This window comes from Lissotriton helveticus, chromosome 2_1 (assembly GCF_964261635.1).
Source record: "Lissotriton helveticus chromosome 2_1, aLisHel1.1, whole genome shotgun sequence".
In the NCBI taxonomy this organism is placed as follows: Eukaryota; Metazoa; Chordata; class Amphibia; order Caudata; family Salamandridae; genus Lissotriton; species Lissotriton helveticus.
Genome location: NC_136059.1, coordinates 1033554172 through 1033566479, shown reverse-complemented (window position 1 = coordinate 1033566479; position 12308 = coordinate 1033554172). Strand labels below are relative to the sequence as shown.

The window sequence follows — 12308 nt, the reverse complement described above, 5'->3', positions numbered from 1 at the left end:
CTGAAAAGCAGGCGGGAGAAAAAACAGTTAAGATACACATGAAAAGCGAAACGAAAAGACTAGGAGCAATAAGCAGGAAATGACAAAACGCAAAGCAAAAGGTAGAATCTCAACCAGGAGCTGAAGAGGATGAGTCCATTGCTGAAGTCTTGTGTGCATTAATGAAGCTTTGTAGCCGGACTGGATCTTCATAGGTCGTGGTGTTATTGTTGTAAGTGACTTTAAATAAACAAGGATGGTATAGGCCATATCTAGCACCCATTGAACGGAGATCTTCTCTCATATTTAGGAAAGCTTTCCTTCTATTGGCCGTTGCTTTTGCGTAATCCTGGGCAAAAAATAAGGAAGAACCAGACCATGACAAGTTAGGGGAAGATTTGGCAGCTGTTAAGACTTTGAGAAGGTCTGTATATTCCAAAAAGTAAAGAATCACTCCTCGAGGTCTTTGTGAAGAGGAGGAAGAAGTGGGTGGGCGGCCAAGACGGTGAGCACGCTGGATGTTGAGAGCAGGACCCTCTGGTAATCGGAGCAATTTCGGAAGAAAGGACCTGAAGAAGGTAAGCGGATCTGATCCCTCAAGGACCTCGGCCAGGCCGTAAATACGAAGATTGTTTCGTCTATTCCTGTTTTCCAACTGCTCCACCTGCTTTTGAAGAGAGGATACCTGAGAGGCCAGATATGGTACTTTAGAGGAGGTGTTCTGAAGGAATGAAACCGCCTGCTCAACTGAGGCCACTCTTGTGTCAATATGCGACCAATTTTCTGTGAGAGTTTGAAGCTTAACATTAGTCTCTTCCATGAAGGGACGCAAAGCTGTAATTTCCTCCAAAAAAGGACGGAAGGATCTTATTTCTTCCAATAAAAGTTCCATTGAGACAGGCGCTGAGGAGTTAGGAGGTGAAGGAGGATTCTGTCTATGCCTTTTAGTATTGGTTTTCAGTGGCGTAGACTGAGAGGGATCCATACTTGCGTCCGAGCCAGAGGAGTCTATAGGCACGTCCAACCTGGATAAGGCAGAAAAAACTTTGGAGTTCTTCAAAATTGCAGGCTTTGAGGTACGGGAGGACTGCGACATAGTTTTAAATCTGCCCAGGAGATGACAAGAAGAAACAAGCATTTACAATGCAACGGTTTCGCCTTTGGAAAATTTAGAGCTATTGGCAATGTAAATGACAATGCCATTTATTTATCTGTTTTCAAAACCAACACATAAATACAAATTTTGTCATTTACAATGTCAATAGCTCAAACTTTTCCAAAGGCGAAACCGTTGCATTGTAAATGCTTGTTATAATTGGGGGGTGGAGGTGGAGACGTAGCGGAGTTCCACAGAGTTTGTTTTCAACTCTGTGGACCTCAGCATAGCCCCACCTCGCACACCTCGCCCGGGGTTAATATTCGGGCATGAGTAAAGAACAGTAGAATAATATTGATGTAGGTTAAAAGGTCAGCTGACAGTTACACTGTCAAGCCAGCCCCAAAACTCCATGTAGGTTAATGACAGCCCTCCTCCCATCTGATCTGCTGCCAGAGCAAAACGCCACACATTTTCCAGTTAACTAGGACTCTTTAATAGTATTACAATGTCACGTCTGTGTCCCTGAAGGTCCAAGCTCAGGCAGCTTTATAAATGCACAAAAATGCTTGCAGCTGTGTGAAGGGCAAGCAGGTTTGTATGGAAGCACATACTTTTTGCCCACTCAAAACATGTCCTCCTGGCTCCCAACATGTGGACAGAGCCAAAGCCCCACTCCTTGTGATTTTCACTTAATTGTCTGGCAACAGCTGCACAGTCAAGCAAGAACATAAAAAACTATTTATTAGATCATGACATCCTGTGTATTCCGTACTATTTGGGTAGATAAAATTCATTGAAAAGCAGCTGTGGAGCTTTGGGTTGAACAGAAGATTGTGCACTGACCAAATACCTGGAACAGGCTGTTCATTCCATCCTCGGCATGCTACCCTTAGGAATGTTCTGGCCTTAATTTGGACTTTTCCCAACCAGGGGTACTTGAAGCAGTCAGGAATTTTTGAAATTGTGGGAAATGGAGGAACAAAATTTCAGCTTCATTGTTATGTAGGCAGGCCTGATTGGATGTAAGATAAGACATGCAGTTGAAAGCCCAATTTCATATCCATGTTAAGCTTGCAAAGCATGGTGTGGATTACAACTAAATATTTAAACCTTCTCTACATAACTTTATAAAGTATAGACTCTAAACTTGTAGAATTCTCAGCTCTGTGTGATAGCACTATTAGGGCCCTCATTATGAGTACACACAAAATCTGCCTCAATTTTTCTCATCCTTGGAGTTACGCTATAGAGGGTTTTGGAAATTCTGGAGGTGATGAAAGGTCGGGCTATTACATCAGGGCTCCTTAGAAATTACCAGGGGAATCAGTAATTCTGGGTCCAATTCCCTGGTTATTGCTCATTTTACCCTGGATTCTCACACTGAGATTTTGGCAACAAAGCAGATCTCTTAATTCACAGGTATTCATCCCACATAAATGTAGAGGCCTCTGATTATGAGGTCCAAGGTGCGGCATGAGTAGGTCTATTTCTTCCCAAATCACATTCTACATATCTTATTACATTTTGCTAGTTCAGCATGATTGGCCACGCTCAGTGGGCGCACTTAGTTCATGACTATTTTTCACCTGCCTTGTCTAAACCCGGGTTCTGCAGGCTGCCGTAATCCATAATCAACCGCAATTGGCTAGCTGGCACCAAAGCAGGGATTATAACTGTTGCAAAATGACTGCAAGCAGCAGTTTTCCCCACTTGCATTTTGGTAGAAAAGACCTGGAAAAAGCAAGCAGGGAAGAACAGAAATATGGTGAATTTTGTAGCTCAGATCGGGAGAAATGATGTGGTAATGTCACATCACTTACAGTATCACCCATGGTTTGGCCTAGCTTGACCTTTGCCCTCCTGCCAGATTTGCATTCGACCAGCGTTCTCCTCAGCAGACATAAATTGAACACGGAGGGCAGAAGGGGCCCGAGCAGCATTTATGCAGGTGCATTTCATCAGAAGGCTTTACTACTACCTTGAGTGCTAAAACAGATGTTACCAAACCCCCACTGTTTCTCATTAACGCTGACAGCAGTTCCACGAGACCCTGATTAATATTTGCTGCATTCAAACACACAGCTAATTACAGCTAATATTTAATTAAGAGAACTGGGCTTTTGGAAGAATTCTCAGTAGCAACTTTCAACACTGCGCTGCAGTGTTCCTGCAGGTATGGGCTGGGGGATTCGAACTCCCTACAGGCCACCGTCTTCAGACTGCCCTTCAACGGTCATTAGATCTGTCGACTGCACGTGGCGCGAGGATGAGGATCCCTTATAAAGCAATCCCTGGCAGACGTGAGGAGAACAAAAGATGGCAGGCAGTCAGACTCTGCTCAGTGCTCTGGCCTGGAATCTAATGAAAACCACATTTCAGCTCCCAAAATATGCCTTACGTGGCATTGCACGGAACTGCTTGCGAAGAAGTGGCTGAACAGAAAAGTAGAGAATAAAAGGGAGAACCTGAAAAATCATACATACCCTATGGATGAAAACTGTTTTCTGAACAAAAATAAATCGATACTAGTAGAAGCCGTGCATTTTCTAGCCTGCATTAAGTCTCGTAAGTGCCTGTCTCCGTAGTTTACGGTGGCAGCAGTTTTCATAAAACAAAAGGAAGATTTTACGTAGCAAGCAATGGAATCAGCACAGCGTGTGCATCTCTATTGAGGATGTGTGGAATGAACATGCAGATAGATATAGATAGATAGATAGATAGATAGATAGATAGATAGATAGATAGATAGATAGATAGATAGATAGATAGATGGAGAAACAAAACACAGACACACTAGTACACAGATTGGTAAACAGAAACATGCTGTCTTTTACTCAAAGCAAACATGGAATGATAGACAGATGTATTGATACAAATACAGTCACACACATCAACACAGCTCCCATTTAACGTCACAACTACACCTGCCAACATTTGAAATAGCGGTATTTTGTTTCTTTTTTTTTTACCACTCAAGTGGCATAACGTTTGCGAAATGAAGCCGCATCTACTGTAGTTAAATGAAGCTAAGCCATCTCTTTCCTCGGGGCAGGAACACAAAGCCGCAGAAATGAAGTGCGCACATGCTGCTGCCATTAACCTGCTGCTGGCGGGTGTCTCCGCTCCAGATACCACGCACTGCGGGGGGCGGGGAAGGTGCCTGCTGAATGACTTGGGCAGCAGGGGCTCGCGAGAGGCTCGCGCGGCGCGGGACAGATTAACACCCGCAGTGCCCTCCCTGTGACGCAACGCCAGCGCCGAGCGGAAAAGAAAGTGAAATACCTGCTGCACCATCCTGCTCCCGCTCTCCTCCATAAACTTAGCAGATGCTCCAGTCCCCGGCCCGGCAGCATCTGCCCAAAGCGGGCATCAATTATGGATGAGGTGTGCGCAGGGCGCGCGCGAGAGCCGGCGGGACGGGAGGGTGGAGGGGCGACGCTGTCCCACGCGCTCGCGGGATCCGCTCGCCTCTCAGCCTGCCGGGCTCGAAGCCGAGGTCTCTGCTGTGAGAAAGGCGCTTACGACGTGAGTAAGCGCCGGCAGACGCAGGGCACACGGAAAACTGTTTAAAGGAAACCACGAACTCGTGTAAAGAAACGTAAACAAGTCAGGTCCCGGGCCGGCCAGCCAATCACAGCGCGGCCCGGGAATGACGTCACGGGGGTGTCCCGGGCCGGCAGCCAATCGCAGCGCGGCCCGGGACAAAGGGGCGGGGCTTAAAAAAAGCACCAGAAACGCCCCCGAATCGCGTTTTCGTGAGAAAGCGCGATTGACAGCCTCTGTCTCCCAATGGCTAGCCTCCATTTATGGAGCTAGCCAATTGGAAACAGAGGCGGTCCGAACATCACTACTGAAAACAAAAGATTTCGATCTGGGAGGGGCTTTGCCCCTCGCCAGGTCGAAACCTAAAAACAGTCTATGGCAGAAATAATGAATGGCAAGGATGAAATCACAACAACGATCCAGAATGAGCTATATCCTAGGAGACGACAGCTAAGTAAAAATTTGCTGGTGCAGAGACAATGCACTGAAGTATTGACTTTAAGTAGGAGTCATGAGGAGGAGATTTGCACACCTCGCATTTGAGTAAACCAAGCAGAGTATGTCAGTGCAAAAATATAGTGCCTTACTAGTAGAAAAATTGGAACATACTAGGATTTTGTTACATAGCAAATGGATATATGCAAGGAAACGTAAGGGATCGCTCCGTCGTGCTTAATGACAAGGTAGTAATCACCAAAGTAGCAGCTGAATCAGAAGCATGTCCAAATACGTATCCAGAGAAAACGCTATGTAAAACAGAGTATAAGGGAGGCATCAAGGTATGAGCAAAAAGGCAGTCCCGTGCCAAAAAGTTGTGTCAGAGTAAGTATGAAACACACAAAATGGCGGACGGGAGTGAAAAATGCCCAAACCATGCACAACCCGCAAAAATAGAAACAGGCTCCAAGGCAACGATATCCATTGAGGGAAAAAAACGATGAAAATACCTTTTAAGATGAGTGGAGCATTGCGCTAGTAAGAGGGCTGCATGAGCCGGCAGTTGAGGAGATAGCCGCGCGCCCTCCTAAAATGGCGGACGCAGCCGTGACCGGGACAGGAAAACTCACGAACGAAAGCTCTCCGTCTCCAAGCCGCAAAATGACGGTGGATGCAGCTCAACAGCTTCCTGAGGTGCTCCGACGCTGAAGAGTGGTCGCCATTCAGGACAAGGCGCACTGGTACCGCCAAGCTCCCCGGCTCGCCCGCAGAGCCTCACAAGGGCGCCGCCATCACCGTCGGCGCCAAGCCACGCCCCCCTAGAGAGCACTTTATGGTTCTGAGAAACGGACCATGTATCGCTTGGATAAGGCTAAAAATAGATTCATTAAATCAGAGTGCCACCGCACCACTGTTACAAATCGATCAAAATGATAATCCGTATTGCCAACCTTAGACCACTGCTATACTGTTTCAACATTTGGTCTACTGAAGCACGAGAGCCATATTGGAAAGCCCTTCTAGATGTTTCAAAGATGAACAAAGCATATGATATTCCATAGCTTAAATTTGTTTAGACATAGTTTGAATGTTTGGGGCTAAATGAATATTGGGTCAAACCTGATATGCTATTGACTGTCAGTGTCAAAACTGTAAAAATACAATACTAGGAGTTTGTGATTAGACAATGGCGCTGAGATACACCAGTATGCGGGCTAAATGACTTCTTTTTAAACTACAAAAATGTTTTGAAATTTGAAACGTTTCTGGGTATTCTTAACAATTCACAAGCTAGTGTGTTGTACTTGAAAGTTAGACTTGTGGTTCACCCACTACCTGATTATAGCCATAAATGATCCAACACAAAATTGAGGTCAAAATCGTGTCCCTTATGTAATGATTGTTGAGACTGAAGTTCATGTATTATTCTTTTGCCATTCTTATATAACACCAAGAAGGTAATGATTGTGCTGGTCTACGCCAAACGCTACCCACGGCCAGTTCTCCTACCGAAACTCCACCATTCTCCACACCCCAAAATAGCCGCACTCACGCCGGACACCAGCACCCCCAATGCCCTTAGTTGCATCCTCAACAATGTGCACTCCCTGCACAGACATGCTGTAAAGATCTGGGACCTCCTCGACACCATCTCGCCAGTCGTCGCCTTCTTCACAGAAACCTGGACCAACTCAACCTCCACCCCGACATCGCCATCACCATCCCCGATGGATACAAGATCCCGACTTGACACCATCTAGCTAGATGTCGCCTTCTTCACAGAATCCTGGACCAACTCCACCTTCGCCTGACATCACCATCAACCACCCAGGAGAAGGACTCGCCAATGCACACAAGACCTCCCTCCGACTCACCACCTCCAGCACGAGTGACTCCCTATCCACCACCGAACACCTTCATTTTCAGAGCTAGACCAGTCCCAGAACGACCTTACGCGGCACCCTTGCATACTGAAGCTCGTACTTCGAACCGCGTTCATCCCTACCATCACCGACTTCATCGCACCACACACCATTGCCTCAATGGAATACATACTCATCAGAGACCTCAACTTCCACCTCGACAATCTCAGCGACCCAAACCCCGCCACCCTCCTGGACAACCTCGCCAACCTTGGACTGAAACAGCTCGTCACCACCCTCACCCACAAGGCAGGACACATCCTCTACCCCTCCTAAGCAGGAGGTAACAACATACACTTCAGCCACACCATGCAACCACCTTGGATAGACCACCACTGCGTACACTTCTCTTTTGACAAAGCCACCGCCACCAAACCTACACCACGCCCTCCGCGAATGAACTGGAGCAAGGTCACCGAGGAGCACCTCAACTCCACCCGCAACAACGATCCCCCACCTATCTCGACCAATGCCAACTACGCAGCCAAAGAACTTCACAGATGGATCACCAACTGCGCAGACAAGCTCTCCCCCTCCGCAACCCTGACAGACAGCGCCCCAAGTTACGTGGTTCACCGCCAACCTCCAAGAATCCAGACACACCTGCAAACTTCTCGAAAAGCTATGGAGAAACCGCAAAACCTCAAAAGACCGTACCACCTACAAGAACACCTTAACGGAATACCACCAACTCATCTTATCCTCCAAATGGACCTTCATCCAAAACAAAACCCATGCCAATGCCAGCATCTCCAAAGAACTCTTAGCATCATCCAGGAATTCACCAAGTTCCCCAGCGAAGATACGGACGTCACACCCTCCCAGGACCTCTGCATCAAAGTTGGCTCCTACTTCCACCTGAAAATAAGATCCCTCTATGACCACTACAACAACCAGACCCCAGACACCGAAACCCTTCCTCCCCCAGAAACAACAGCCAGCCCACCATCTCCTCCTGGAAACCAGGCACCACCGACGAGACCGCTTCAACTATGAAAAGCATTCACTCAGGAGCCCCCACAGACACCTGCCCTCCGCACATCTTCCACAGAGCCGCCGCCGCCATAGCACCTGAGCTACGATGCACCATCAATGCCACCTTCGAAGCAAGCACACTCCCCGATGACTGGAAACTCGCAGAAGTCAAGCCCCTCCTCACGAAGCCCTCAGTAAATCTGACGGACCTCAAGAACTACCGACCCATCTCTCTCCTCCCTTTCAGGACAAAAGTCCCTGAGAAGATAGTCAACGCCCAACTAACAAGCTTCATCGAAGAGAGCTCCATCTTCGACCTCTCCCAATCAAGATTCTGCAGCAACCATAGCACCAAGACCGCCCTACTCGCCACCACAAACGACATCCCCACCCTCCTCGAACAAGGCCACACCACGGCCCTGATCCTTCTTGACCTCTCTAAAGCCTTCTACACCATCTCCCACCGCACTCCCATCACCAGCATCCACGACGCTGGCATACAGGGAGCCACCCTCGACTGGCTCCGCTCCTTCCTCGCCGCCAGGACCCAAAGAATCAGACTTGCGCCCTTCCTCTCTGAATCCAGAGAGATCAGCTGCAGACCCAGAGAGATCATCTGAGGGCTCATCGCTCAGCCCCACACTCTTCAACATAAACGTGGCCCCCCTCGTCGCCCTCGTCGCCATCGTTAGACAGCATGGACTCGGAATAGTATCCTAGGCCAACCACACCCATCTCATCCTCTCCCTCACCAAGGACCCCCACACCACCAGACTCGGCTTCTAGGAAGGAATGAAGGACGTTGGATCCTTGATGAGCAGCAGCTGCCTGAAGCTCAACTCGGAGAAGACCGAAGTCCTCATCCTCGGACCCTCCCTCTCTGTATGGGACAACACCTGGTGGCTCACCACCCTCGTCAGTCCCCCCACCCACACGGACCATGCTCAGAACCTCAATCATACTCCATTCCTCCCTCACTATGAAACGACAGATCAACGCCGTTGTCTCCACCTGTTTCAACACCCTCTGCATCCTTCGCAAGACCTTCAAATGGATCCTCCCCGAATCCAGAAAGACCGTCACCCATGCACTCATAACCAGCAGACTGGACTACGGAAATGCCCTCTACACCGTAATCAAAAATGACTGCCCCACAAGCTCCAGACCATCAGAACACAGCAGCCAGACTCGTCCTGGGCATCCCTTGACATGAACACATCACCCAACACCTACAAACCCTCCACTGGTTTCCCATCGAGAAGAGAGTAATCTTCAAGATACTCACCCATGCCTACAAATGCCCCCACAACATCGGACCCCGATATCGCAATGAAAGAATCTCCTTCCATGTACCCAAGAGAAACCTCCGATCCACCGACCTCCGCCTCACCAAAAACATACGCCACCGCAGAGCCTCAACGGGAGGAAGAGCCTTCTCCTACATCGTGGCAAAGACCTGGAATGCGCTCCCTATCAACATCAGACGCGCCCCCACTCTGCACACCTTCAGGAAGAGCTTCGAGACCTGGATCTTCGACTGACCCAGAGCTGCATACACCCCCACCCCCCCCCAGCAGCTTGAGGCACCCCAGCACCTTAAGACACTCGCGGGTGAGGAGCCAACTTCACAATTCCCTGATTGATTGATTGATTGATTGATTACTGTTATGTCAGAACATGGGGATTATGCAGTACTTAATTGCTCTTAGAATATACACAACTGATACATGTAGTTATATGGCATCTGCTATTGCTAGATTCTTTCGGTCTTTTCGGCACATAAGATCAAAACATGTCTTGTTATATTACTATTCTCACATTTTAGGATTTTATTGTATCTATTGGGTTTTTATTCTATGTTTAATGGATGTCAGTGTCACAATTATAATTGTATGTGTTGCTCGAACAATACAATTGAATTGAGAGCATGTATATGAAAACTACAGTTTGTGTTTTTTTTATTTTCTGTGTATTCCTTTTCTCTTCATCTTTGTATTTCATTTATTTTGTCGTTTTCCTGTAACGTGGCATATGTTCTTACAGGTACCATTGCTACAGCTTAAAGTCATTTTAAATGTATGCGCATCTGATTCAGCTTCAGTATTGTTTAGAAAAGTGATAAGCTACGCTTGATTCGCTATTCCTATTGTGCAGTATATTACTTGGTGTTGGTACCTTGGAGGTTGGTGAAACTTTTCAATATAGTGACAAAAAAGTTTTTACATGCACTTTACTCAATTTCATTTCTAGGTATCATTGCAGTATTTTCAAGCATTTAGAACAATATCACAAGTTGTATCCAATTAATTGTACCCATTGTAGCCAAGTGAGGGACATACCTAAGACCACCAGAAGTCATTCTTTTGAACAAATTGCTAAATCTAATTTTCAGTTGTTTTTATGCATCATTCAAGTTTATTTCCGTATTTATTGCAAGTGTTAGACAGTAGCTGAAATTTGTTTTTGCATTGAGTAACGCCTCTGGAGATTTAATGTATAAGCAATGATTAAGCACCCCTTCACTTACTGTTGAGTTTATGATTTGACAGTCCTTATATATTTTGTGAAAAAACAGTGTGAAAATTATTATAGCAATGAAACTTTCCCGATTCTGATGGTCTCCCAAAAGAGGGTAAAAGTTGATGTAAATAATATACATATTTAAAGAGCTTTACAGATGACAACGCAAATCACCAGTATCTCGCGATGCTTCTGCAAAATATCTCTTCTGGGAGGTTTATTGTTAATATAACTCTCCACAGTCCACTCCCACGAAGTGACCTCATCATCCAGAGACTGTCATTGAGTGTACAACATGAGACTATCTCAAAATGTGCTTCTCAAGAGGATATTTCTGAGTGTGGTAAATAGCATTTTTATCCGCTTTCTAAGTATTTTGTCACTTATTAGCTAATAGGATATCCAATGTTGTATGTGTTTTGCTTTTTTTTCTAAGTTGGGATGGAAATTCTATGATGCAGACGATTATCACCCTGACGAGAACAAAGCGAAAATGGCAAAAGGAATTCCACTTGATGACCAGGTAACCAGATCGTTCTTGTAATGTTATTGGGTGTCTGATCATTTTTGTTTCACTTTTCATTTTCGTTGTTATTGCCTCATTCCAGTGCCTGGGCTCGAATTATTGTCATTCCGACAGAATCGTTCTGGAATTTTATATGTAATAGACCCAGATTCTGAGGGTCACCGGGCCCTGTGTATATTTGACTGAGCTAGAATTATAACTGAATCAAGTAAGTCATTTTTTAAAACTGGAATGTTAAACTTTCAGCTCATCGCAGTGGCCTCGCTTTAATTACAGTTTAGGTGATGTTAATTTATGGCATTTTCATGCAGCCCATACATTAAGTTGGAAAATCTCCAAGTGAATGTGCGCCCTGAGAACAACACCGCTCAGAAACTAGAATTGCAACCCTTTCTCTCTCTCCCAGTTGTGCAGTCTGCAGTTTAAACCATAAGGCCTCAATGATGAATTGATACAAAAGGGGATGATGGACGGAGCGTTTGAGCAAATCAAACACTCACCCCCAGTCAACTGATTTGGGTTTACTCCATCACCATTCTTTAGCTCACTCAGCCACCCCAGTTCAGACATGGCCATATGCAAATCAGTCTGACCTGTGCCTCATGGGAACAGTCCAGCCCGAACTGCCAAGCCATGTCTTCCCTGGACCGGAAACAAGCATCCTGGGACCGGTTTCGAGTTCATAATCCTCATCAGCCAGGCTATCTTGAATCCAGTGGCCAAGTGAGCAAGGGACTCACGTCTGAGCATACCCTGCCACACTTGGGGCGAACAAAGCGATACAAAAGGGGATGTTGGACGGAGCGTTTGAGCAAATCAAACACTCACCCCCAGTCAACTGATCTGGGTTTAATCCATCACCATTCTTTAGCTCACTCAGCCACCCCAGTTCAGACATGGCCATATGCAAATCAGTCTGACCCTGTGCCTCATGGGAACAGTCCAGCCGGAACTGCCAAGCCATGTCTTCCTTGGACCGGAATCAAGCATCCTGGGACCGGTTTCGGATTCATAATCCTTATCAGCCCGGCTATCTTGAATCCAGATCTGGTGACTGGGTGTGAGTGTTTGATTGGTTCAGATACTCCGTCCATCACCACCCCCTTTTGTACCACTTTGTTTGCCATAAGTTGGCAGGGTATGCTCAGACGTGAGTCCCTTGCTCACTTTGCCACTGGATTCAAGCAAGCCGGGCTGAGGACGGCTGAAATGCCAGAAACCGGTACTCGGAAGCTTGTTTCCGGTCCAGGGAAGGCATGGCTTGGCAGTTCGGGCTGGACTGTTCCCATGAGGCACAGGGTTAGAC

The 12308-nt window shown here is 46.7% G+C and overlaps 1 protein-coding gene across 6 annotated transcripts in view; it reads left to right on the top strand.

Moving 5' to 3' along the window:
- IDNK (IDNK gluconokinase) overlaps positions 1 to 12308 on the top strand; it is a 159501-nt gene that overhangs the window by 86221 nt on the left and 60972 nt on the right. For 4 of the 6 annotated variants that reach the window (XM_078675830.1, XM_078675831.1, XM_078675835.1 and 1 more), the window contains one exon: positions 10913 to 10999. In XM_078675830.1, coding sequence (XP_078531956.1) covers positions 10913 to 10999 — 87 coding nt within the window. Of the gene's footprint in view, positions 1 to 9961; positions 10820 to 10912; positions 11000 to 12308 lie in introns of those variants that run through there. The other 2 variants (XM_078675833.1, XM_078675832.1) reach the window with 2 other exon arrangements.